At 39.3% G+C, this 24,713-nt stretch overlaps 1 protein-coding gene across 1 annotated transcript in view; it reads left to right on the forward strand.

The window, feature by feature from the left end:
* Nucleotides 1-24,713, forward strand: part of RAB8B (RAB8B, member RAS oncogene family) — a 56,249-nt gene that overhangs the window by 22,779 nt on the left and 8,757 nt on the right. The window contains exons 2-4 of the mRNA XM_037004222.2: nt 16,081-16,141; nt 19,379-19,439; nt 24,205-24,282. Of these exons, the coding sequence (XP_036860117.1) occupies nt 16,081-16,141; nt 19,379-19,439; nt 24,205-24,282 (200 nt within the window). The remainder of the gene's footprint in view (nt 1-16,080; nt 16,142-19,378; nt 19,440-24,204; nt 24,283-24,713) is intronic.

The raw sequence follows: 24,713 nt of genomic DNA on the forward strand, positions 1-24,713 counted from the left end.
GAAAATAATTATTAACATTATTTCACATTTGATTCTCCATTTATATGATTATTCTGTCTGCTTTTTAATTTACCTACTTGATAATGTTTATGGAGGTATCTGTCAGTCAGCTTTTGCTGCCACACAGCCCTAGAATCTCAGTGGCTTAGAAGAGAAACACACATTTCATTCTTAGAGCTACAGGGTGACCGTATCCTTGGTCAGTTCTCCGTCAGATATCCCTTTGTCTTCCCCTGCCTAGGCCCCTCAGTCAGCTGGCTTCAGGCTGGGGTCAGCCGGCCAGAGACACTGGCAGGAGATGAGGAGGAAGGAGAAAGGGAGTTAGCAGGGTTTTGCTCCTTCTCCCTTTCTGCCTCGGTGGCTTCCTCTGCAGAGCCTGTTTCTCCAGGGCTGCAGCTCCCACTGGGCAGGGCCATCATGGCTCCACGCTCTTGTTGGATGACTCTAGGCCTTCAGCTCCAGTAACACTATCTCCTCCTGTTGTCTCTCTACCTTAAGGGTGGCAATGGCCTTCTGCTGTTGCTGAACCTTTTACCATCTCCTACTTGGCTCTCAGCCTCTTCAAGGCTTGTGTAACCAATTCCCTGTGTTAAATTCCTTCTGTTGTAAGTACTTGAACTGGTTTCTTTTTCCTGATTAGATTCCGACTGATACATTGTTCTAAAAAGCAAGTTTTTCTTTTGACTTTTATGCTTTTTCCCCCTATGGTGTATCCTCAGAAGTATATGTAAAACAACCTATCACCCCACAAAACTTGTCCTAATGAAGCAGAGTGATTTAGTGAAAAGACCTTTGTGTTTAGAGCCTCCATGATATCACAGAATAGTCTAGCAGGTGGTCATATTTTAATTTATTATGAGCATTTGTAGTTATTTCCATCATAGTTTCTTATTGTAAAATCAGATTTGGAAGATGCACCTACAATTAGATAGAGAAAAGTTATTTAAAACACTAATCTTTTGTGGAAGAAATTGTTGTGTATTTAAAAGGTATCCTCCAAATGGTGAAGAAGTGTATTTGTCCACTGATAATAGCCCAGTCATCCCAAACATTTTTGGTTCTTCCTAGCTTTCCTGTAGAACCAAGGGCATGTTCCCTAGGGCAGCATGAGCATCACGTTTCTGTCTTGCAGGGTAACATGGATGGATTTCAGTCATAAGAGCCGCAGGTTGCCTCTTGTCCCTTCTGAATATCCCTTATTTTGGTCCTTGTCCTGGTGAAGAGTCACTATAATTCAAAAAAGACTTGGAATGATGGAGTCTTTCCCAGTTCAAAAGATGCCAGGATGATCAGATCTATTTCAGATTAGTCTAGAATAAGAATTCTTTTTGGAATGGCTGTACTAAGCTTACTCAGAGGATTCAAAGAGCTAATACCTAATATTCAGGTCCACCCAGTATGGATCCATTCTACTTTTGTGATATAGAGATGACCTAGAGCTAGGTTCAGCTTTAGGTGCTCTTTTGAAAACTGGTTCCTGCCAAATCCTTTGTAATCTTACTTAATATGTCTAGGGGGGACTCTGAAAGGTGATTCCCCTGTTAGTGCCACTTGAGTCACAGAATTCTCATCGTTAGCATAGTGGGTGGCCCAATGAAGGAAGCTAGGCAGACATGGTAAATATCCCAGATCTGACACTCCCTAGCTTGTCCTCTTCCACAATTTACTTAATTTTTTTGAGCCTCAGGTTCTTTATTGGTGAAATGAGGGATAATGGTGGCTATTTCCTAGGGTTATACTTGGCACACAGTAGGTACACAAAAAAAATAGCTCTTTAATATACAACTGACCCTTGAACATGGTGGGGTTAGGGGCGCCGACCCTCTGCACAGTCAAAAATCCTCATAGACTTTGTTTCCCCAAAAACTGAACTAATAGCCTACTGTTGAACAGAAGCCTTACCAGCAACATAGTCTATTAACACATATTTTGTATGTATATACTGTATTTTCACAATAAAGTAGGCTAGAGAAAAGAGAATGTTGTTTTCAGTTTGTCGCAAATCTCCGAAAATTTTCCTAATATATTTATTGAAAAAATCCACGTCTAAGCGGACCTGCTCAGTTCAAACGTGTTGTTCAAGGGTCAACTGTAATTTCATCATGCTATCAGATAAAGGACTTTGGAGTCAGGGACTCAAGGCTCTATAGCTGAGCTACACAGGTTTACTGAGCCCCCTAGCCTTTACTAATATAACTTAAAACTGGTAAGAGTTTTTAATATTACCATTCTCTCTAAATATGATGTTTGCTCATGTTTATTTTCAGCTAGCCATCAAAGTTCTTAGAGCTTAGAGAAAATTTCAAACTTGCCCAAGATTATAGTTTATATACTAGAATGCTGGGAGGGAATGTGAAGAGCTGATGGTATAGTGAGTACTTAAACAATTTTTTTTTAACTGTCTTAAACTTTACGCCAAATTGGTTTCTAAGCAGCAGTGAAAAATTGTCATTACCGTCTTTACCATTTGTGGTAGACAAATGCCACTTATTTACCCTAAGCCTTTGGGGAGATAATTACATGCTTCCTTGTGGAAACGACAGAATCAAAGCAGGCAGTTTCACATTTCAGGAAGTCATGTTTTCCATTGGTCTATCATCTGTTGTTAGTTGCTGCTCCTGAAGAGCAACCTTAGAATAATCTCTTTAACCCAAGTCACAAGTATGGTGTAGGATTTTCACATTACGAGATTTTAGTGACTAGTAAGTCACTGGTAGTAGCCTAGGCACTCTGTGAGGCCCATAACTTTTCATTTTGTATTCCTCAGTGCCTAGCATAGCATAGTGTCAGGCTCACGTCAGACTCAGTACTTCTTGACAAATTAATATTAAAATTTGCCCTTTTATCGGTCAACTTGATTTTTGTTAAGTGTGACTTACCTTTAACTAAACCTCATTGTTTGTCATGTGGTCATTTCTTGAAGCCATCTCAGTCAGTTCTCTATCTTGTCATTTGAGTAGTAGATCATACTCACATACCGGCTCAGGAATTGGTTGCAAAGTCTGAAAGGAGCCACGTCTGCCACTTCTGTGCCTTCCATGTCATAATCTCCAAACAGGGACTTCAGCCTTGAGGCCTTGTAAAGGGTTATGCAAAGTAGATTAAATACCAGTTTTTCTGAATGCACAGTTTTTTTTTCCGGCTTTCTTCTGTCACTTTTAGAAACCATGCAAAGAACTGCAGTCCAATGGTTGTGATTTCTTCTGTTCCCAAAACACCCAGTGGCATTTTTCTTCACACTCTTCATTCTGCTGACAGACATTGGGGTTAAAAATACACCGTCAGTGAGTACTGGGTTTCTTCTTTGCATCATTGACATGTGCATTTCCTGACCTAATGACTACCCTGTCCACACTGGGAGCACTAACATTGTGACCACCAGATGTGGAAATCGTGCCCCAGGCCTGCCTGAGGACATCCTTGAAATGACAGTGTGTCTGTAAAATGATCATGTGAGCGGACAGTTCTGTTTTTGTTTTTTGTGTTAGTAACTGAGGGTTACAGTTAGGGCGTTACCAGTGTACTTTTGGATCAGTAAAAAACTGGGTAAATGAATTTAACATTGTAAAATATCACCTTTTCAATTGCAGATGTAACACTTTCAGTTAGATGGTCATGTCTGTTTTATTTAGTTTTTTTCTGAGCTGTTTCTATATGACAATACTCTGGCCCAGTCCATCCCCTCCACACCCAAGAGCCCAGAATTCTCTACCCTCTTACCTCTGAGTGTTCTTTAAAAATAATCTGTATACCTGCTGTTTCTTTTTTTCTAAACTATATTATAATATGAGGCCTCGTGAGTAGAACACTGAGTTAACAATATGCAAAGCAAATTATTCACCAAGGCCACTTTTGCCCTTTGTGTGTGTGGGAATTCACCATGAACCTCAGCTAAGCAGCTTTTCAAGTCCATTGAGCTTACTTTATTAAAGCCTGCACTGTTGCCCTCTCCTGTTTTACAGCTGATTAGATTAATTGAATATGATTAATAAATGATGGTACAGCAAACTCAGAATTAGCTGCGTTAATTAGGGACAGAGAGAGCATGGGAAATGAAATCTGCAGATAATGCCATTCCTCCTGGGTTTGTTTCTGCAAATGCCACGTCATGTGAAACCAAGCTCACATTTCTTTATCCCTTTCTTTGTCTTCCCACACTGTCCCTCACAGGTGACAGCAAATAAACTTCAGTTGAAGGAATTAGGGAAAGAGGGACAAATTTGTCTGGTCTATTTGGTAGTTAATGGTTGCAGTCTTCAGTTAAGACTCCGATGGAACACGAGAATTGGTTATTTCGTGCAATTTCTAATGCTTAGTTCCCATAAAAACAGCATTATAATCAAAAGTAACATTTGCAAGAGCAGTCCCCAAAAGCTTCTTTAATTCAGAATTTGAGGTATAGTTGTAGTAAGTACTGTTTGATCTATAGTATATATAATGTTTTCTTCAAAACTGCTTAATGGTATTGACAGTGAATTTTTAATTTTGCTACTTTTATCACATGTAACACCAATACTTTCCAAGTTTCTGTATAGTCTTCATAATTAATGCTCAGGGATTACTTTTAATAGCTTCAGAATATTCCTTCATGGTGAAAAAGGTGCCAAGCCCTTGAGAGGCTGCTTAGCATTGGGAAGTAATGGGTGAGGATGGGGGGGAGATGCTGTTTTCAAGTAAGTGTGTCTGTAGCTGCCTAAGAGAAGCCACAGCTCTTGGTCACTCACTCCTACAGGTTCTGTTCTAGAATAAGGGTAATTGTCCCCCAGGACTGGAGTTCAGGCTAGAAACTTCCAAATGAGTTTTTTGTTTCTTACGAGCCTATCAGTTGGGGCAACTGCCTAATTATGACCTGTTTAAAAAACCTATTTTTTATTTGTAACTTTGAAAAACTTCCCTGAGAAAGACAGGCACTAATAGACATTTAGTGATCTATAACATGCTACTCCAGGATTTTGACAAAAACAGGTAAGAGGGAAAATCAAGTGAATAATTCTCCTGTAAGACTGAGGGCCAGTTAATAGAAACTGGGCAGTTAGTTTCCTGCTCTAATACCTGAGATGGGGGTTGGGAGGCCTTGAATGGCATGTTTTACTTTGAAGCTGGTTTTATAAAAACAAGCTGATAAAATATAATTTGGAGTAAATTTTTGTCAGTTTTTTATAAGTTATTTTATATGGTACTGGATGATTCTCCAAGCCATTAAATAACAGGATGGCTTTTAAAAAATGGGCTCTTGTCAATATTGTTAGGTTTCTTCCCCACCCCCTACTCCCTCGCAAACACTGGGAATGGGGAGAATAATGACTGAATGGGAAGTCTGCTGCAGCATATTTTGACAACCCACTTATTTTATGCTTTGAATATTACTCATTCTTTGTGTATTTGAAGTTTAAAGTGGCAATTAGCTGGGGGACAAGGGAGACAGGAGAAAATATGATGTGTTCTAGGCCTTCAGTGATGCTGATGGTAGCTGAGACATACATCATGGATTTACCGACGCAGTTGTAACATTATATTCTGTTTTAAAAGCCAAGCCAAGGAAGTAGTAGGTGGCAGAATCCTTTGTCACCCTATAAAGTTAGAAAAATGTCTTAAGTATTGAGAGGTGGATTTCTCTATGAGTTACATATAATGTGGTTGTAGAAGTACTTACTACGTGCATGAAGGTTATAGAGCGTTGGCAACTGTAAACTTTTGTATTATAGGGGAGTGTTTTTATACATCAGTTTGATAAAATCATTGGTAGAAGTTTTCCATTTTTTGATTAGGAAAAGCTATATTCTGTTTGCACCATTTTTATTCCACCCTTTTACGTGTATATACTCCATCTGTTTGTTTTAACCCTACTCATTAGCAGTAGCTTATTATAATTATCCATCTGTCACCCTGGCTGCAGTGAGCTGTAAGTGCTGCTTAATTTTACTATACTTTTGTGCCATTGGTGTTGGTTTTGATCAAGAAAAGACTCAAAGCAAAGCTCTGTGAATTTGCAGTTATGTTTGCTTATTTTTGTAAACTGATCACTTTCCTTTTATCTGGAAAAAAGTCAGTGGGAGAAAAAGATGAGAAGTGGTGAGGTGAGTATTGCAGGAAGGATAGTATTACTTTAGATGATTCTGCTTTTAAGATGCCAGTAATTTGGTACAGAGCCTACCCCATGCCTCCCATAAAAAAAGTTGATTTGTATTAACTGGGTGAGGAAAACTATTAAATGTTACACTTCTTAAATGATTTGGAACTTCTCCGGGAAAATAATAAAACTGTAGTTGAAATTTATTTCAGCCCTTACTTGCAGACTAGTTTCATCAGTAACAGTCTTTTTTGTTTTTCTGCTTTTAAGAACTCATTCATTCTCAAAGAGGAAAAATAATTGGTTTTTAGTTGCACCATGTAATGTTACTTAGTTATATTACTTCATTTTTTTTTCTTTAAATTTCATTTGCCTCCCAATGAATGGAAAATATGATACATGGTGAATACTTGGGAAGATCTAAAGGACCAGTTTCACTGCATTTTTGGTGCAACATCATTGGAATGTAGTTGTAATTTTTTCCAGTGATTTGGCAGTATAGTTTTCCCATAGCAATAGTGTGTAAAATCTGAGATTTGCTTTTTTATCTTCGTCTTTGGAATAATCACAGTATTTCTTCACCCTTAAAATGAAATAGACCTGACCCCTGAGTTGTCAAAATAACAAAGAAGGAAATTCCAGGTTTACAAAAGGGATAGTGACTCATAGTGGAGGGGTTGCCTGTTACAAAGGTACACTTTCTCAGAAACAGTGGATGGAGAGAGGAGATTTAAGTGGTTTTGTTTGAGAGCAGTTCCTTTCTTCAGATGGTAATGAATCACTAATGAAGGGATGGAAATCTCAGAGACTTTCTGAATTTTTATTGTTCAAGGAAGTTTAGTTCATAAATAAGGCTCTTTATAAAAAGAGATTTTATTGACAGTAAAACATCTGTTCATGATGGAAAACCTCTAAAAATCCACATTTTGACAACTTCAAGCACATTGCTATTCCTAATTGAGTAACACTTAAAACACATTTCCTTTTGAAAGTGCAAGATTTGCAAGAGAGACTTGTTCATATGGGCGTTCTCAAACAGTAAGCTAAATGCTGAATAATCTCTGCTGGCTCCTCGATCAGATTTAAAATTCTCAGTCCTTCCAAGGTGTCTCTGCATACTTTTTTTATGCTTTGAATATTACTCATTCTTTGTGTATTTGAAGTTTAAAGTGGCAATTAGCTGGGGGACAAGGGAGACAGGAGAAAATATGTTAGCACACTTCACTATTTCTGCTTTTCCCTTGATATTTTGGTAGTTCTAACGTTAAATACCTTTATTTGTGATTCAACATAACTTGGCGTATAGTGATTTGTTATTTGCCCTTTTAGTTTCCAAAGATATTTTGAGAGTTAGGTAGATCTCTATATTTTAATCTATAAAGCCCTGAGACTCAAATATAGACATTACTGAAAGGTCTTCTTAACTGCGCTGTTTTTGTATCCATCACACATGTTTATGACTCAAAAAGAAATTAGTAAATCCTTACTAATGTGTAAAACTAGTTATGAGTTTATCTTTTGTTGGTGTGATTAGATTTTATAGATATAGTACAGTCTCTTAACTAGAATGCCAAGAATTGAATTGAATTCAACAAGTAGAAAATTCTAAAATAGTGTATAAGATGTGCAACTCTTTCAGCAGGAAGTGGTAATATGTGTCACTGTTGAATTACACCATAAACAAGTTTAATTCACCACTTGCCATTCACAGAGAAGAACCAAAAAAACCTGAAAAGTTCTAGTCTAGCTTCTTTTTAGAGTATCATATGTCCTTTTTATTCGCAGACCACTTGTTAGTCCATGTTAAAAAAAATCTTCCTTTTCCTGTGTTGGATTTAACAAAATTAACATTTGGCTGCTAGTGATCATTTCAAACTGTTGTTAAAATGTCTGCTAAATTTAATTTTAATATTTTTCCTCCTCAACTTTAGATTTTCTAATTTTCAAACAAGAGAACAGATTATAAATTTGAATCAAATAAAACAAGAAATTAAATGTTTCTAAATATATGCAGCAAAATTGGTAGTTGGTGAAAATATGCTTTTATGAGCCTGTAAAATGTGTATTTACCTTGAATTACCTTGAACAATACCTTGAATTCCTAGCTTTCAACCCAAGTATTGTTCTTAACTTTATTCCTATTTTACATGTTTTCTCCAAGTCCTTTCTTTCTTTTGGAAAAAAATTTTTTAAAGCTTCAATCCATGACTCATATTTTTTCCCCACTTCAGTAATGTTCTTCTAATTAGAGATTTTAGCTAATTATCCTAAAGTCAGTGACCATAAAATTTCATTAATCTCCATGTTTAAAAGTCCACCAAAAGAGCATAAGCAAAATATGGTGTCAAAGGTTCAAAATGGCAGTATCCATCTACACTCTATCTTCATCATTAATAACAATCTTGAATAAGGAAGTGAATGTAACGTTTCTTTAAAGTGGATTTCAATACTTGGGAAACTTTTTTTTCTGTTCCTGTAATATCTCTGAAATGTAAATAGACAAACCACATAACCCCTGTTCAGATAGCCTGGGATCACAGATGTTTCCAAATGTACTTCTGAAACAAGGGTACTTTTTTTTTCTTTTTAATTGTATAAGTGCAGTGTTAAACTTCTGCTTCTTAAAGTGGGTCAAAGGGGATAAATAGCCCATGTTTTTTCTCTGTTGATTGTACAGCACCATTAATAAGTAAACCAGCATTAGATTCTGACATTGCTATCATTCCTTGAAAGGCTAAATGTCCCAGAAATCAGAATTTTTACTTTCATAGCACTCTTGACTGCAGCCAAACTGGACTTCAAAAGAACTCCAGTGAGAACCAGGTGTGGAAAACCTCAAACAGCTGAAAGCCCCTGCTGTTTCTCTACTCCTGATTTTCCTGGGTCAGGCAGCCAACTTCCCCAAGTAACACAAGAGAGTTCTGAGATAGAAGAGAAAGCTCTGTGTGTTTTAAGCTACAGCTCCCACAGGGCAAAAATGCATCAAGTCTCCGCTATGCTGAAGATCAGGTCAACTGGTGGTCCTGAGTTAGTTCTGAAGGCCAGGAAAAGATCTTGCTGTTCTTTCCTACACTCCAGCAATGGTATCTGTTCACCTGTGCATAAACCTAGGGCAACCTTCCTATTTTCTTGAAACAAAAAAGGTTATGTTATTAATATCTGTTGGCTGACTGATTTGACTTTAAGCTAAAATAATTTTGTCAATCTGTTCCCTCTTCATGTTAAATTATATTGAATTTATAGAATGACAGGTGACCTGGTACTGCTCATTCCAAGCTCTTTTTCCCTGTTACAGGCCTGTTAACTGTGCTTAGGCCAAGTTCACAGTTTCCTTCCCTTTCTGCTGCTGGCCAAGGCCTCACTCCAGCCATCTCCAGCCACACCTGAGAAATATCTGAGACGCAGTGCTTGCCCCGCATCTCTCCATGGAGCCTTGATGCCGGGTCTCTGCCAGCTCTTGTTCCTGTGCGTCACCCTGGACAGTGCAGAGTCCTCGATATGCCTTTACCTTCTCAGAGAGGTGCAGGGCAGAGCCCTCCTCCCCCAGCCTGAGCGGGAGGGGACTGTCCTCTTCCTTCTCCCCCTGGAATGGAAAATCAGAACACCTTTGATTCTCCTTGGCCCAGATGGAAGCTCCTTGTCCTCCAGGCAGGGAAAGCAATGTCCCTGAACCCCCTGTGTGAAATCTGAATGGCCAGCACTCTTTGCTACCCCAAACCCCTTACTTTCTGAACTTGATCCACTTTTGCTGCTGTCACTCCCTACCTGGTCACCAAGGGCTCACAGGCCCTCTGTATATTAAACAAGGAGAGGAACAGATAGTGCCTGCTTTTCCCCCCTGGAATAAATCTTCTAAGGTACCTTTCATCTCTCAATTTGCTTTGATTTTTCTGCTATCATTAATGAGTGCCTCCATCTGTCATTTGCCAGATTACTACTGTTTTTTTAAAATTATGAACAATTTCAGGCATACAACAGTGTACTTAATACAAAACACTTCTGCATCCATGTACCACCACTCAGTCTTTTTTTTATATCGTTAATGTACAATTACTAGAACTACATTATGGTTACTAGACTCCCCCTATTATCAAGTCTCCCCCACATACCCCATTATAGTCACTGTCCATCAGTGTAGTAAGATGCTATAGAGGCATTACTTGTCTTCTCTGTATATACTGCCTTTCCTGTGTCACCCCCACCCCCTGCTACATTATGTGTACTAATCATAATACCCCATTTACCCCCTTCTCTCTCCCTTCCCACCCATCCTCTCCAGTCCCTTTCCCTTTGGTAACTGTTAGTCCATTCTTGGGTTCTGTGAGTCTTCTGCTGTTTTGTTCCTTCAGTTTTTCTTTGTTCTTATACTCCACAGATGAGTGAAATCATTTGGTACTTGTCTTTCTCTGCCTGGCTTATTTCACTGAGCATAATACCTTCTAGCTCCATCCATGTTGTTGCAAATGATAGGATTTGTTTTCTTCTTATGGCTGCCACCACTCAGTTTTAACAATAATAAATTATAAATGGAGTTGAAGTTCCTATGAGCCCCTCCCTAATGCCTTCTACCCCTCCTCCTCCCCCTGATTTTTCTCCAGAAGTTAACAGCTATCCCAGCTTTGCTGATAATCATTCTCAGGCGTGCTTTTATACTTTCATCACACATGGATGTATATAGAAATGATACATACTATGGCTTTTGGTATTTTTGAAATTTTGCAGAAATGGTTTGTGTAAATTCCTGCAGTTGCTGTTTTTGCACTTCACATGATGTGTTTAGGTTCACTCATGTTGATACACATGGCTCTTATTCACTGCCCCCAAGTAGCCCCATTGATACCGTGTTCTGCTCCTACCGGTGGACATATCCGTTGTTGCTAGTGTTTTGCAGTGACCCTTAAAGAGCAGTCCCCCCACCCCCCGCCCCCACACCGGGAGACGAGGACATTCTTGTGCACATCTCTAGGAGAAGGCCCAATCTCTAAATGCCAAAACTTGACTTTAACCCTTTTTGCATTGGTCTTTGTGAATCTGGGTAAGTTTGTTGCATGTCCCCAGGCCTCAGTTTTCTTTGGCCTGAAAAGAGGACTGGATTAAACCGTCTCTAAGGTATTTCCAAGTCTAGAACTCTGATTCCTTTTGTTTTTCCTACCTTGCGGCCTTATAGTGTATAGTATGTGTCAGTTATAAGCAGCTGTTTAGCATGAGAATCAATTCAGGAAAAAATGTGTGTGTGTGTGTGTGTGTGTGTGTGTGTGTGTACTTCAAAATGAAAATGTCTTTGAGTCTTGGGAATGTTTTCTTACAATTTAGATTTCCTATTTTATTGACTAGATACAAATATTAATGAGAAAACTGGCACTGCTTTAAAGCCATTAAAAAATTAATGTTGGGGCATATCCATTCAAGCAAACATGGACGCAACACTGCACTTTTGTCTTCTGAATGTAGATGCTGGGCTGTGTTGCCAGCTGGGTGGGCTGGATACAGCCTGTCAGGGCTCATGGATTGCTCATGAGTTGGGATGACTCAGGGTCGTCATTTTGAACTTGAGTTACTGTATTATGTTCTGCCAGAAAATGATGTTTTCTGAAAAGCTGTTGCAATGTGGAAGGCTTTTTTATCCTTAACATAATGCCCTGTAGAAGCTATGTTTTTAAGATTGTGTTAACCTTTTAAACCAAAAAGTTCCCTTGCTGCCAGGTTGAGCTGTGGTTTTTGTTGCTGTTGATATAATGACCCCCTCCTTTTTTGCAGTTTCTAATCATCTAGACCTGGAGCACAGCCAGGTCTCAGGGACTCTCCAAGCAGTGAAGATCACAGTTTAGCACAGAGATGCCATGGCAGCTGCGTGGGTTACACATTTTTTTCCTTCATGTTTTCTGTTTGTGGCTGAGCACTAGATAAAATTATCTTAAGAGAAATGCTGTAGTTATCACTAAATATAACAACAGTCATGTCAGAATAATAGGGAGAGCTGTTGACAAATCACAATTTGTTCATTCATATAGCTATGAATATAAAATTTTACTAATTGGTAGATCTGATTGTTATCCTAATGAATGTTATGATTGATTCAGTTGCCTTTCCATCCTCTATGTTTCACAGTCTTTTGGGTCCAGGGAGTAACCCAGCTCCAGAGATAGGCCTTGATTAATCCAATCTTGGTAACTGCCTTGGCCGTGATTGGTTCAGAAACTCAGCGTTAGCCCCTAGAACATGACATTTCTTCCCATGGTTATAAATCCAGAAATGAGACATGAAGGAAAGGTCTCTGGGTCACTGGAGGCTTTGGGGAAACATTTCCTCTCTTTAAGATAGAGGCACACAGGAAGATGATGTCTTTTCTGCTCGGTATTGCTGTTGCGGTCAGAGACTGTTATCAGTCAGGGATGAAATTGATAGTCCCAGGACACAGCCAGCGGAGGTGCAGAGAAATGAGCCGGAACTACCGGACTGAAACATCTCTGAACCCCAGCTCACCGCTGGACTTGTTTTATGAGTCAACAAATTACCTTAAGCTATTTTCATTTGGAATTTGTTATTTGCAGCAGAAAGCATCCTAATTGATATATTAGTATTTTATGACTTGTTATTCTTTTAACCCTGGAGTAGTCTCAGGAAGTTATCTTTTCTTTAAATATTAAAGTGATCTTAATCTACTATCTGTTCTACTGATACTGTTGTCAAACTAACTGTAATGTAAATATCTTCATTTTCTTTCTTGAATAAGATTTCTCAGCATCCTGACTATTGTTACTGCAGTATACTGGAAACCTTTGAACCTCCGAGGTTTTCTTATCTCTCACACTTGGTAGCATTTAACCTTTATTTAATTACATAAGAGTATTTAACCATTTACTTACTGTCTACTATCTACATGTTTCTGTGTACAACCTAACTGGCAAAGAGAATGGAACCCTTGCTTGATTTGGGAGGAATGCAGAGCCGAGGCGGGAAGGAGGGAGAGGACAGCATGTGTGCAGTGGCGCCCTCAAAGGCTGCCTTGAGGTGGCTGTGTACATGCAGAGGGGAGGAGGAGGTGTGGGGCCCCTTGGGAGAAACAGAAGGTCAAAGTTAAAGAGGCCTTGAGAGTTGCAGTGCCAGGAGAAGGGTACATCCGGTGTGAAGAGCAGTACTGCCAGGCACAAGAAGTTGGATCCATTGGCTTCTTAAATAGCAAAGTGGCATTACCATAGGGATTGTTGAAAGTTATTCTTGCAGTGGAATGCAGGAGAATGTAGTCTAGAGAGACAATGGTATAGCATCCTGGGAAGCTATTAGCACAATCCATGCATGAAGTGACAGGAGCTGTTGGATAATAGAATCTGAGTGTGAAAAGCTTACATGTGTATGGAATGTCAGTGTTCCCAAAGCACATGAAAACACATTAACTCATTTATCTAATTAGGTCCTCTCAACCTTTTTTATGGATGAGGTCTAGAGGTTTAGAGCAGTTAAGCAAACTCTAAAAAGTTGTTAATGACAAAACCCAGTCTGCAATCTAGGTCTTTGTACTTCCAGGTCCAGTGCTTTTCAAAAATAGTATAACCAATATTTTTAGTGAAATTCAAGTTGGGCTAATTTGACCGTGTTCTGTATACAGCAATTGACTATCGGTCGGCTCCTGACAGCAGCATAAACGAAAGCTAAAGACCACAGTTCACAACTCCTATAAACATTGAAAACCTCTGAATAGTGAAAAGATGGTTAAGTATCACAGATAATGGTAGAACCTCCTCAAATAACAGAAAGGCAATCCTTCTAACAAACACAAAAAACAAAAGGCTAGGTCAGTAGAAAGTTTCCTAAAATGTTTTAAATGAACAGAGTGTAAGTGAGACTTTAAGGGAGCCTCAGAATGGTTTTGTTGAATGAAGGTGGAAAAGTTGCCATGACTCCCAGCTGCAGGCAAAAACAACCTCCAAAGAACAGGAGTTACCATCTCAATAAGCCAGAGTAAGGAAAGTATCATTTGAGCAGGCATTTTGATATACATCACCTCTTACTTAAATGTGAGCAAACTAGTGAATGATGGAATGTTGGACATTCGCCTTCCAATTGAGAAAGTTATTTTCCAGACATACTGTAGGCATTTTGAAAGTCAGGATTTTTTTTCTTTTTTATTGTGGTAGGAAACACGTGGCATGAAATTTACCATCTCAGCCATTTTTAATCGTATAGTTCAGTAGCGGTAAGTACATGCACATTCTTATAAAACAGGCCTCCAGAACTTTTCATCTGGCAAAACTTAGCTCTCCCCTTCCCTCTACCCGCTGGTAACCACCATTCTACTTGCTATTTCTATGAATTTGAAAAGTTACAGATGCTTCAAAAATGTTAGTGTCAAGAAACACTGAGTGAGTGCCAAGTAGGTGTTGAGTGCTGAGACCAAAAAGAGATAAAGGGGAGAAGAGGGTCCCCAGGGGATCTTTGTTATGCTGGACTTGGAGGTCTATAAAAAGATAAATCACAATGAAAATCAATGTATTTTAAGGCTTAAATGACTGATGGCAACAGTAAATTCTCTGTGATGGTAACAATAATATTCATGCTGTGCTGGCAAATTCTGCTGCCCCACTACAGACCCTGCAATCCCGAGGTACTTAAGGGGTGTGATCCAGATACGCTGGGATACGGGCAGCCAGATTGTATTTGTGAACAATACATGGTTATTAATGAGGGGAAAGATGAGCTTGGGTGGGATTGTTTTAAGATTCGTAAGAGTACCCAATAAGGTTCCCTGGGGGAAAGGTGCCATGCAAAGAAGACGGGGAAGGGGAAACGCACGTGGTTTATGCATGTGGGTTTATATAAAGCTGGAGCTGCCAAGCAGCCGTTCTGGGTGCTCTCTCTGTTTATATTTACAAACGTGGTAGTAACATGGTTGCTGAAGGCTTTTCTCCCCCAAAACAACTGCAGTTAAAGTCAATGTAAAGGATACATAATTGACGTATTTTCTTGTTTTGGAAACCACTTTTAAGGGGTTCTATATAGAAAGCAAAAGAATAGAGAACACTAAAACAAAACTGAGTCGACAGATGAGGATTTAGCAAATTGCAGCTGAGTTGTATTCACTGGTGTAGCGCCTTCAGAAGGAGTAGCAGCTCATTCCTGACAAATGATAAAGCATGCTGGTATTTGTCAAGGGCTGTGTGGTTCTTTGTAGTTGAAATTGCTGAGGAAGTTTTGAGCTACCGTAGTGGGGGGAAATCGGTGAGGGCAGGGTGCCAAATGACTCACATACTACCTGTCATGCCTAGTTGAGTGCTTCTTACAGGTTAGAATCACCTGCAGAGCTTTTAAAATTACTATTGCACGAATCCCAGCCTTGACCAACTGAGGCAGAATCTCAGAATTTGGGAAGGGAAGCAAGCCTTGTCATGAGTATTTTTTTATGGTTCCCCAGATAATTCTAAAGTGCAGCAGGGCTAAAAACCATTCTAGCTATTTCAGCTCCTGCCAGTAAGATGCAGGGGACACTTATTAACATGTATATAGAATACTTGTTAACTATATAAAATAAATATGCAGGCTTTCCTGTCCCTGCCCTCAAGTATGTGTGTGTTTTCTTCTTAGCCAGTTGCAGATCCTAAAGAAAGAATGGGAGCTGCTGGAAGAGGACATTGTAAAGGGGTCTCATGGCCTTCTTTAGGGAAGGATGGGTCATGAGGAGTGGGAAGCATTGTTAATATGTATTTCAGGAAGAAAATATGGCATGTTCTCAGTCCATCTCAGTTATGTACCTTTGAGGGATGTAATTTATTTGTGTCAAAATAATGAGGCACATAATACGTTGCATTTAACATGTGTGGGAATTCTTTGCAAAGTAATTAGCATTCCTTTCTTCAGCCTGTATTCAGAGGAAACATACCATTCACACCCTCTCTGTGTTCACATTTTCCAGTGCGTTGGAGAGCTCTTTTTCAATAGAAATCTTTGTCCCTTTCCTAATAAGACTTGGATCCTATTGAAGAAATTTAGCATGTGTTTGTTTCTTTTTCTGGCAGGAATTGATTTTAAAATCAGAACGATAGAACTAGATGGAAAGAAAATTAAGCTTCAGATATGGTAAGTAAAAAGATATGTATATGCACAGTTTCTTCCTTAATTAGGAGTTAAAAGTGGGGATGTAAATGTAAATTGTGATAAGTTAGAGGTATTCTGTGATAGCTAAAACATCTTTTCCTTATCAGAACCAAGTGGGGAAAGAGTAAGTATTCAAAGGTACCTCCAACCAAGAGTGGAAAGGTAAGGAATGATGTCACTATCTCTTAAAGCCAGAAGCATCTGAGAACTCATTCTTCCAAAATGCTAGTCTTATAGGAGGAAACCAAATTCTAGAATGTACAGTTGACCTTGAACAGTGGGGGGCTTACTGGCACCTACCCTCATGCAGTTGAAAATCCGTGTATAACTTTGATTCCCCCAAAACTTAACTAATAGTCTGCTGTTGACTAGAAGCCTGACTGAGAACATAAACAGTCAGTAAACACATATTTTGTATGTTATGTACTGTATTCTTTAACAATAAAGCAAGCTACAGAAAAGAAAATGTTTTTTTTCAGATAGTCACAAATCTCCAAAAAATGTTCCAGTTAAAAAAATCCATGTATAAGTGGACCGGTGTAGTTTAAACCCATGTTGTTCAAGGGTCAACTGTCTATTACTCTGTTAGTGTAGTTGTTGCAGCTATGAAATCAGATAAGGCCAAGTAGTCAAGTGACAGGAAACCCAAACAGGAAGTGCAGACCTAGGTTCTGGCCATGACTGCCTCTGCACTGAGGACTTGAAGCCAGTTGCTTCCCTTCTAGGGCCTATTTTTCCTCATTTGTAAATTGTTTGGTTAGACTGATTACTTCTGAGTTCCCCCTCAGATCTCATGTTTTATAATTTATTTGCATATTTCTTCTCGTTAAATGAAAACATGAGGAACACTTGACTGGCAAATAAGGGAGAAAAAGTCATGTCCCTTAGGTCTCTGGTTGCAATATGCAAAGCAAAGATCCCCTTAAGATCACCCAACTCTGGCTGGTGAATTCCTAAAGAATTTGTCAGACTACAATGAATAAATATGCTTCTGCCAGATTGCCAGGTTGAAAACTTTTGGCTTGAACTCAGAAACTCTTCGTTTTTTTTTTTAACCTCCTATAAGCTGGTTTAATTTCTTTCATTCCAGAGCTTTACATGGAGCCATGTAGATTTGAATACTTGAGGAAGATTTTTGATGATGTTTACTGGAGTTTACTGATGATGTGTGATGACAGTAGTAGACAAAGCTTAGAAATTTAGTGCAGCATTGACTAAGATGAAAGCAGGGCAGAACAGTAAAGTAATATGTATATCACGTTTTTCCTAGGCTGTGTTTCTGCTTTAAATCTCAGAGCCAGGATAGAGCTGGAACACTATGAAATCCACCAGCCCTTCTTTTACAGAGGAGGAAACTAGGACGTAAAGTGGGTTAAGTGCACCTGACGGCATATGTCTGGGTTAGTGATAAAGCTGGGACTACTACCCAGATCTCCTGGAACATCATGTCAGCTTCATCTATTAGCCTAGTATAGTGGTTCCCAGTATAATGCATTGGGAACTTTGTGAAGGTTACCGCAGGCTGCCCTTTTTATCTTTTGGTGTTTGTAAGAAGCCAAATTGTTTAAAGATGTAAGAAATTTGTTTAAGGGAAAAGCAAAGAGAATTTCTGACTCTGTGCTGTATAGTCTTTGTTATAGCAATAATGAGTGTTTCTAGGAGGCTGTAGGTGATCAGTTACCTGGAACTTGGTACTATTTATCAATACTCTGAGTAACACAAGTCTCTCCATTCAGTCTTTATGACCTACATTCAGTATGGTGCATTTTTTCTTCCATCCTCACCACAGAACTGGTTCTAAATAAAGTAGTCTGTTAGAATCAAAATATGGTTAGTCTGTTCAGAGGTGCTTTCTTGGCTTCGATTTCCCAGTGGATTTTTTGCCATGTAGCAAATGAGGTGCCCTGTGTATCTAATCCTGATTAGAGAGAGAATGGCAGGATAAGATGACTATGCTATGAGGCCTGGCCCTGAACTAAACAGCTGAGAACTGGGATGCTTGAGTCTCATTCAAGAGGATGAGCTTTTTAGTGGCAGAGCTGGGACCACAGCCCACCCAAGCCTGTTTCCTCTTCTGCAGAGTCAGGATGATGGTAATACTACCATCGGCTTTGGTGTGGGTATCATGTGAGCACCATGTGAAAATATTTTATGTGGTATCCATAAAAGTTAAGGTATTTATTGATTTTTATTTATATATATATATAATACATAAATTTATATTATACAAATTATGTAGTATATATGTACTGTATGTAATACATACTATATTTACATTTATTTTACAGATATAAGTGTATATATACATATGTGTGTGTATATCTGCTTGGGCCTGGAATGCATTAGATTTCTAACATATTTCCATAAGCGCCTCTTTCTCCCCTGCAATTAAATTGTACAGTTTAGTTTGTCTTTCTTAGTACCATAGGGAGTGAGTTAATTCTGGTGGTAAGTGGCAAATTTAGGAATATTGATATTTTTCCAGTGTCAAGGAAATTTAACTTTGTTTGTAGGGGTTGCCTTACTAAAATAAGTAAAATAGAAGTTTCTAATTGTAGAAACTTTTATATTTTCCAGAATGTATTTTAATGGTGTGCTACCGGCTAAAAAGCAAGAATATATGAAAGTTGATGTATTTTAAAGTCTTTGGAAACATTGCCAATAATTATGTGTTGGCTCCAGGTTCCCATTTAATCACAGGCTCCGTGGCTGAAAGAGTTCTTGAGGAGATCCGTTTTAGTATGCTCTGCTGAGCAGAATTTACACAGTAGTAAGTCCAGCCCAGTTTCTTGCTTTGAACAGTAATCAGACTTTCAGTCAAGAAAGCAAAATGCATTAATCATTAGGCGTTTAGAAAGAAGGTTTATAACCCTCTAGGAGTCCAAGAATTTAGAACTATTCTCTATTCTCTCCCACATATTTTGACTAACATAATGTGCCGGTTCCTAGCAGGGCCATGCATTGTCCTGTTGCTGCTTTTATCATCAAGGTCCAGGTTTTCCACCCAAGTCATTGTGAGCTCTTGACAGGCTCCCATGGCCACCACCGCCTCCAGCTCAAAGACACACAACAGGCTCCCTTTGTGTCTTGTTCTCCTTTCCTCTGAAACCACTGCATTTGTGAGCAGACCGAAATTATATCTCCTACAGCTTAGAGCCTCTCCTCAGTGATGCTGGTGATGACTTTAAAAACCACTCTCTCTTTTGTTTCAAATTTTAGGGACACAGCAGGTCAGGAAAGATTTCGAACCATCACAACAGCATACTACAGAGGAGCCATGGTGAGTGTGTTTTAGAGTTTTGTAACTGTTCAGGTGAAAGTAAAACATGAATATTCATTTATCAAGTTTATAGGACTCAAGGTAGCATCTACTAGAATGCGGAAAACAGATTTTTTGATGTGAAAACAAAACATTTAAAGGTTTTTTTATGTTCTTTGTGTAGTAACCATATATATACTCTGCCACTGGTCTTGTCTTCATAATATCAATCAGATAATTAGCTTGTAGATGTTCTAGAACTCCTCCACCCATCTTGAGTGATTGTGCATATTTTTGTGACCTTTCCTTTGTATTAATACCTTTGCCAAATCTCAGCAAACCACAAGCTCTGGGACTAAGTGTTCATTTCTTGCACCCTCTCATCATTCAGCCCTGCCATCATCATCCCTTCTCTCACCAGGCCCACAACATCCGTTCCTAATGGCTGATCTCTCCACGGCCTCCTCTACCAGCATTCTGCCAGCTGGCCAGGAAGTAGCTGAATCATCTGTGACTCTTTGAGGCTTAGAATCTGGTCAGTCTTGGCTACCAAGTCCATCTTTGCTACCTCCTAGCCTTACCCTCTTTATCGTAAGCTCATCACAAGCTCATCACTTGGCTGTTTTCCATCCTAAGATGCTTCATCTATACAAGCCATTTTATTGCTTGTTGGCTCAGGGCAAATCCTGTGTGTGTGCTGGGAGTACAGTGGTCAAGAAGACAGCCTAGAAGCAGAGCTGTACTGAGACATGCCTAGAATGTTCGGCCCAGACCAGGGCTTAATCCCTGGCTTTTAGGCCTAAGCCAAACACAAGTTGGAGCTTTGAATGATGATGAAACCCAGTGTGCTCACTGAGTCTTAGAAGGTTGAGCTGTTGAGATCATGAAGCCCAACGTAGTAGACTGTGGGGTATCAGCTTCCATCATACCAGACTCATTGCTTAAAAGATTGTTGTGCTTCTGGGAGTGGTGCCAGGGTGCCAGAACCGTAGGTGATAGCTGTCCCCTTGTCTCCCGGAAGATGTGATCATGATCCCTAGATCCCTTTATTACCATGCTGCCCTCCCTCCCTCCTCCACGGCCACTCACCCTCCCTTATTTGAGTACTGGTAACATCCCCACCAAAAGATTAGGGGTTCCTTTCTAAAGCTAGATCACCTTGGTGCTATATACCACCATGTGTTTTGTATGCTTATGGTTCTCCATATTCTACCCTGTAATACTTGAAAAATTATGACAGGTCATTATTTTAAGAAAAGTGGTTGTCAGCTATTCTGTTTTGCTTAGATTAGAATCAGAGGGAGGGACTTACTTTGTGTGCCAGAAAGAAGTTCCTTTGTTGTTTGTTTCTCCCAGGAAGGATTTTGGGGATAAATAAGAATATCTTAACAGGAATGATTTTGAATAGTTTACAGGTAATTTTGAGTAGGGCATCTTACAAACACAAGTCTTTCTATTGACTGCTTTTTTATTTTCTAGGAATGATGGATTGATTCCACTTGCATGCTTGTTTTCACTAGAGAGGACAGGAACACCTAAGATGTAGAGCAAGTGTTTCCCTTGGATGTCTGGCTCTAGTTCATGGTATGAGGAAAGAGGTTATTGAAATGTGTTATTTAATTTAGATTTGAGGATTGTCTGTCTTTTTCATTCATCTACTTGGCAAGTCTCTCTTCACATTACTTCAAATAATTAGAAATTGTTGGTATTCTAAGGTAGTATTGTCTTTTCCTTTTTGATGGAGGGATTTTTGTCTCCCTTGTTCTGCTGTAATGCCATGCTTGACACATAGTAGGTATTTCATAAATACTTGCTGAAGGGGTGAAGCAGTGGAAAATTTCAGACCTAGATACAACCTTAGATAAATTTCAGAAAGCCCTGCTCTGCTTGAGTCTTGGATCTTGCAGGTCATGTGTTCCAGTGGGACACGGAGCCGTCGTGTTCTCATTTCAGCACGTGGTGGTTCTGGCAGGTGTAGTGTGTAGGTTCAGGTGCGCGACATGCTGAGAAGCACTGTACTGCAGTCTGCCACTCCAGAGTCCTTTGGTCTATTTCAAGCTCTTCAGCAATATACATAGGCGCAGAAGTAAGCCAGATGGACATTGGGCTTTGGGGGAAAAAAGGACTATATCATTGCATTATCAACATTTCTCATAGACCAAGGCTATCTTACGAATGCTAAGGAAGCTGTTATTATAGGGATATACCAGATATATATGAAGTTTTAACTGGAATACTTGAGTTTGTATTTCCAATTTCACGAAATCAGTTAGTTTATAAACATAGGAAATAGATGAAGGGTTTCCACTATTGAAACCAAAGATATTCATTGATAGCTGCCATTTTTTTAGTCCAAGCTATGTCCTGGGTTCTAGGTTAAGTAGTTTACAAATAATATCTCAGTAGATCCTGAAAAGTACCCAGTGTGGAAGATGTGCTCTCCTCATTTTACAAATGAGGAAATGGAGACTGAGAGGGATTCAATAACATCTCCAGGGTCTCCCAGGTGGTAGTACATGGTGGAGCCCAGGCTTGAGTCTCTGGCTCCAGAGCCCGTGACTTCAGACGCTGTGTTATGTTCACACTTCCTGTGCTAACCACCCAGAGGGCCACTTGACAGACGTAAGACAGTGAAGACCAAGATCGCCCATAAGGCTCAAAGGATAGTAGAGCTATTGGTAGTTATTTCATTAACTTTTTTTATTGTAGGCAGCTAAATTCTTTGAATCAGGAATTATTCAGATTCCATTTTGAATTATTTTTTAAATTGTGGTAAAATATACATAACATAAAATTTACAGTTTAGGTGTATGACCCTCAACTTTAATTTTTAAAAACTTATTTACACTGACACATTTGTGAAATCTACTTTACAGTGCAGCCAAAGTGAAACATTTGCATTTGAGGCGGAGAGGAGGGAGGATAGAGGAGAATTTTTTTTGTCATTTAAACAATAATATGCATTTGTATGGTTGTCAAAAAGTTACATGTAGTATAGAAAACTGAAAATTTTAAGAAATCATCCAAAATCTCACCACCCTGAGGGATATAGCTCTGTTAATATTTTGTTAACATTTCCTAGATTCTTTTGTCCATGTGTTTTGTGATTTGTATTTCTATTTTATATTTATTTACAAAGTTGGAAGTCAGACTTGAAGGACTTGGTCTGCCATGCTAAGGAATTTTAACCTATAATTATGAATACAATGGAGAGGTGCTATGGGATTTTAAGCATGAAGTGGTAACTGGTGCCCTTATAGAAAGTAAATTAGAGGAAGCTAAAAATGAAAGCAGGAGACCAATAAAGACTGTGACAGTAATCCAGGTACAGGCTAATTGATGAGAATATGAATAAGGCCACGTGTGTGTGGTGGGTGCAGGGCTCAGAATCTAGAAATACTGCAGTTGCGGGGCCTACAGGACTTAGGGACTGACTGGCTGTGGAGGAGGTTACTCCCAGGGGTCTGCTTGAGCTGGCTGGTGTGGTTGTATTGCCCTTTAACAAAACATGAGTACAAGGAGAAAGAGAAGATTTGGAGGGATCAAGACAGCCTTGTGATTTACTTAGAGTTTTTGGTGACCAGAGGGGACATCTGAGAGCCAGTGTCCAGTCAGTGGTCTCAGAGGTACATCTGACCCTCATCTGTCTCTGCAGTGGCCTCGTGTGCCCTTCTCCCAGTGCTTCTATGCACTTTCGCCAAACTGACTCCGTCACAAAATCCAGTGGGTTCTGGCCTTCTGGTCAGCAAGAGCCCATGTTTCTGCTACATGCCAGGCACCGTGGGCTTCTCTTTACCCCAGCCTCAACCCCTTTGTCCATTTCAAGTCTACTCAGTCTTTAGGCCTTGGCTTTAATATCATTTTCTTAAGGAAGACTTCCCGACCACCCAGCTCCTCAGTCAGATTAGATTTACATTTGTACTCATGGCTTCCAGTGTTTCTTCATAGCAAGTGTCAAGATTATCATTAATTGTATAATTATTGGTTCGTTGTTTTCTTTACTAGCCATCCATGAGAGGAAGGGGCCTTGTCTTTCTTGTTCACTACTGGTAGCACTTAATTTGGTACCAAGTACATAGTAGGTGCTCACTAAATATTTGTTGAATGGATGGACAATGGTTGGATCTCACTTAATACAGAAATGTAGTCTGGTGATAAAGATTTTGGAATAATTAGCATACAGCTTTCACTTGATATATTCAGAAGGTAAACCCTTTAGAAATATCAGACATGGGGTCTTTAAAAATATGACAATGCCTTTCATTAAGCTTGTATAACAAGTGCATATATTTTTAAGTGTCTGTAATGTACTGAGACAGATAGTGACATTTTGATCAACCCACATAGAAGAAATAATTTTTAAGCATTATGCTTATAGTCTTAGTATAAGAGTAAAGAAGCAAGACAATTTCTACTTGGAATAAACCTGTGCACAACAGAAGTGATTACTTCTTACTCTCAGTATTATCTCTGTTTTAACTTAAACAGTCCTTTAGCTCCACTTGGTGCAATTCTTATCATGTAGAAAGAGTGTATCACCTTTACCATAATCACTAATTCATTAAAGTTCAACAGTGAAGATGTTAACAGAGTATTTATTTACTTGAGGAGGCAATGGAAGAATTTATCTTTGCATCTCTGTACTTTAAAATTTTATTATGAATCCCTTTTATAAAGACAAAAGAGAAAAGACAGACACAAGGTTTCTGGAGGAGAGGAGTACATTGGCATCATACTCTGTAACTTTGAATATATATAGTATTAAAGATCTTTTTTTCTCTTGTAGGGAATTATGCTGGTCTATGACATCACAAATGAAAAGTCCTTTGACAATATTAAAAATTGGATAAGAAACATTGAAGAGGTATGTATGGAAAGACAATGATGATGCCAGAGAAGAGTCCTGCTGGGTGCATACAAAGGGCTCTTTCTGTCTTCGGAAGAGGCAGCTGGGCTGCAGGGGCTGGGCAGGCCAGGCCCTCTCACTCTGAGGAGCACCATGGCCTGTGAGAGCGCTGGTGCTGCCATCAGGCTACTGTGCTGCACTGGGGGATGTGGACAGAGGAGCAGTTTCACAGAATTTTAAACTTGACCAAGATCTTGAAAATAATTTAAGCCAAGTCCCCATTTTACACATGAGAAAACTGAGGCCAGAAAGACTTGCCTGTGATCAGAAAGCCTTTAAAAAGGAGAGTCAGAATTAAAACTTCTGACTCCCAGCTTCTGTCTGTTCCACTGTGCTGTTTGCCTAGCAAAACTACATCTTTATTCCAGTAACTTATCATTTTGCCCTTC

The sequence above is a fragment of the Manis javanica genome, chromosome 8 (assembly GCF_040802235.1).
Source record: "Manis javanica isolate MJ-LG chromosome 8, MJ_LKY, whole genome shotgun sequence".
Taxonomy (NCBI): domain Eukaryota; kingdom Metazoa; phylum Chordata; class Mammalia; order Pholidota; family Manidae; genus Manis; species Manis javanica.